Below are 2,441 nucleotides of genomic sequence, written 5' to 3' on the forward strand. Positions count from 1 at the left end.
ATATATGCATGTATGTATGTATATATATACGTGTATATGTATTTATATATATGTGTATATATTTATATATATGTGTGTATATATGTATATATATATGTATATATATGTATATATATATGTGTGTGTATATATATATATATATATATATATATATATACATGCACGTACGTATGTAAGCAAATGCATGCACACACACATATACACATGCACGCACGAAAATATACACAATATACACATACACACTCACACACACACATACAGACACACACATACGGAAACACATATACACACACACGCGCACACACACACACACACACACACACGCACATGTACCTAACACTCACAATCCCACACACACACGCGTACACACATCCACACATACATGCACCTAAGTATACATACATGGACTTACACACTACGCACATACACGCACACACACACACACACACACAATAACCCATGTGCGATCCACAGAGCAAACCGCACGCATATACACACGCACACACACATATATATACACATACACACACGCACACACATATACAGGCACACACTGCAAGAAAAACACACTCACACAACATACACATACACGCACACACACATACTTAAAAACTGCTTGCTCACTTTCTACTGACCATCGTCCCCAACCACTCCCAAATTATTCCTGCTACTAATTCCTTCCACAATGGTAAGCAACACACATACAAACAGATAAACAACCAAACCACACACACACACACACACACATATATATAGAGAGAAATACACACACACATGTATATACACCTCATGTACTCATTATGAATTATTTTTGTTGTTTATGTTTTTCATATGATCATATTCACTTGTGTAAATACCAAACTGCTTCCTTTTCTTCAGTGAGTCGAGAAGATTGTAAAGACGGCAACATTGAAATGCAGCCTCCCTCAACAATTTCATATCCACAGTCCAGCTTTTGTTCGTATGCCTATGACCAAAGTATAAATGACCATGCCATATGTACACCTGAGAAAGCCAGTCTCTTTAAATAAGCAGAGTAAGCAGTCAACGAGCTGACCACACAACTCTGCTTCAAATCATTGATGTATCCATTCCAGTTCATTTATGAAAATATCACACATCTCTATAATCCTTTCTCTGTAAATCAAAAGAAATGACAATCTAACAAGTAGATCCATTATGTGAAATTGTATTTATTAACCCGTTTCAATCATAAGTGCGAACTCATATATTTGTGTGGGTGATTATAATATATGTGTGTGTGTATATGTAGTATATATATATATATATATATGTCTGTGTTTGTGAGAGAGAGAGAGCATATATATACATACATACATATGTATATATATATATATATATATATAATGTGGCACTCTGTCGGTTATAGCGATGAGGGTTTCCATTGATCTGATCAACAGAACAGCCTGCTCATGAAATTAACATGCAAGTGGTTGAGCATACCATAGACACATGTACTTTTAATGTAGTTTTCGGGGAGATTCAGCATGACACAGTGTGACAAGGCTGGCCCTTTGAATTACAGGTACAACTGAAACAGGAAGAAAGAATGAGAGAAAGTTGTGGTGAAAGAGTACTGCAGGGTTCGCCACCATCCCATGCTGGAACCTTGTGGAGCTTTAGGTGCTTTTGCTCAATAAACACTCACAATGTCCAGTCTGTGAATCGAAACCACGATCCTATGACCGCGAATCTGCTGCCCTAATCACTGGGCCATTGCGCCTCCACACACACACACACACACACACACACACACACACACACATATATATATATATATATATACTCTTACTTTTTTACTTGTTTCAGTCATTTGACTGTGGCCATGCTGGAGCACCGCCTTTAGTCAAGCAAATCGACCCCAGGACTTATTCTTTGTAAGCCTAGTATTTATTCTATCGGTCGCTTTTGCCGAACCGCTAAGTTACAGGGACTTAAACACACCAGCATCAGTTGTCAAACGATGTTGGTGGGGTCAAATGCAGACACACAAACATATACACACACATACATATACATATACACGATGGGCTTCTTTCAGTTTCTGTCTACCAAATCCACTCACAAGGCTTTGGTCAGCCTGAGGCTATAGTAGAAGACACTTGCCCAAAGTGTCACGCAGAGGGACTGAACCTGGAACCATGTGGTTCGTAAGCAAGCTACCTACCACACAGCCACTCCTACACCTATATATATATATATATATATATACCAAAGTAAATATGTTGCTTATTTTTTGGTAGTTTTTGACTTATTTAGTCCCTCGAAGCATGAGGCATTACTACACAGTTAATGCCCTTTATATAAATTATATATATTTATGAAAAAAATGATGAATTTTTTTCATTATGAGGTTTTTTTCACGCTGACTACTTGATAAATTCTTATAAAGATTTTATCCTATATTATATTATATATAT

At 37.0% G+C, this 2,441-nt stretch overlaps 1 protein-coding gene across 1 annotated transcript in view; it reads left to right on the forward strand.

Annotated features, from left to right (window-relative positions):
• LOC106869444 (uncharacterized) overlaps positions 1 to 2,393 on the forward strand; it is a 59,060-nt gene extending 56,667 nt beyond the window's left edge. Inside the window, exon 3 of the mRNA XM_014915194.2 lies at positions 880 to 2,393. Coding sequence (XP_014770680.1) covers positions 880 to 1,031 — 152 coding nt within the window. The 3' untranslated portion in view covers positions 1,032 to 2,393. The remainder of the gene's footprint in view (positions 1 to 879) is intronic.
• Positions 2,394 to 2,441: the final 48 nt, after the last annotated feature.

Source organism: Octopus bimaculoides, chromosome 4 (genome assembly GCF_001194135.2).
Source record: "Octopus bimaculoides isolate UCB-OBI-ISO-001 chromosome 4, ASM119413v2, whole genome shotgun sequence".
NCBI lineage: Eukaryota > Metazoa > Mollusca > Cephalopoda > Octopoda > Octopodidae > Octopus > Octopus bimaculoides.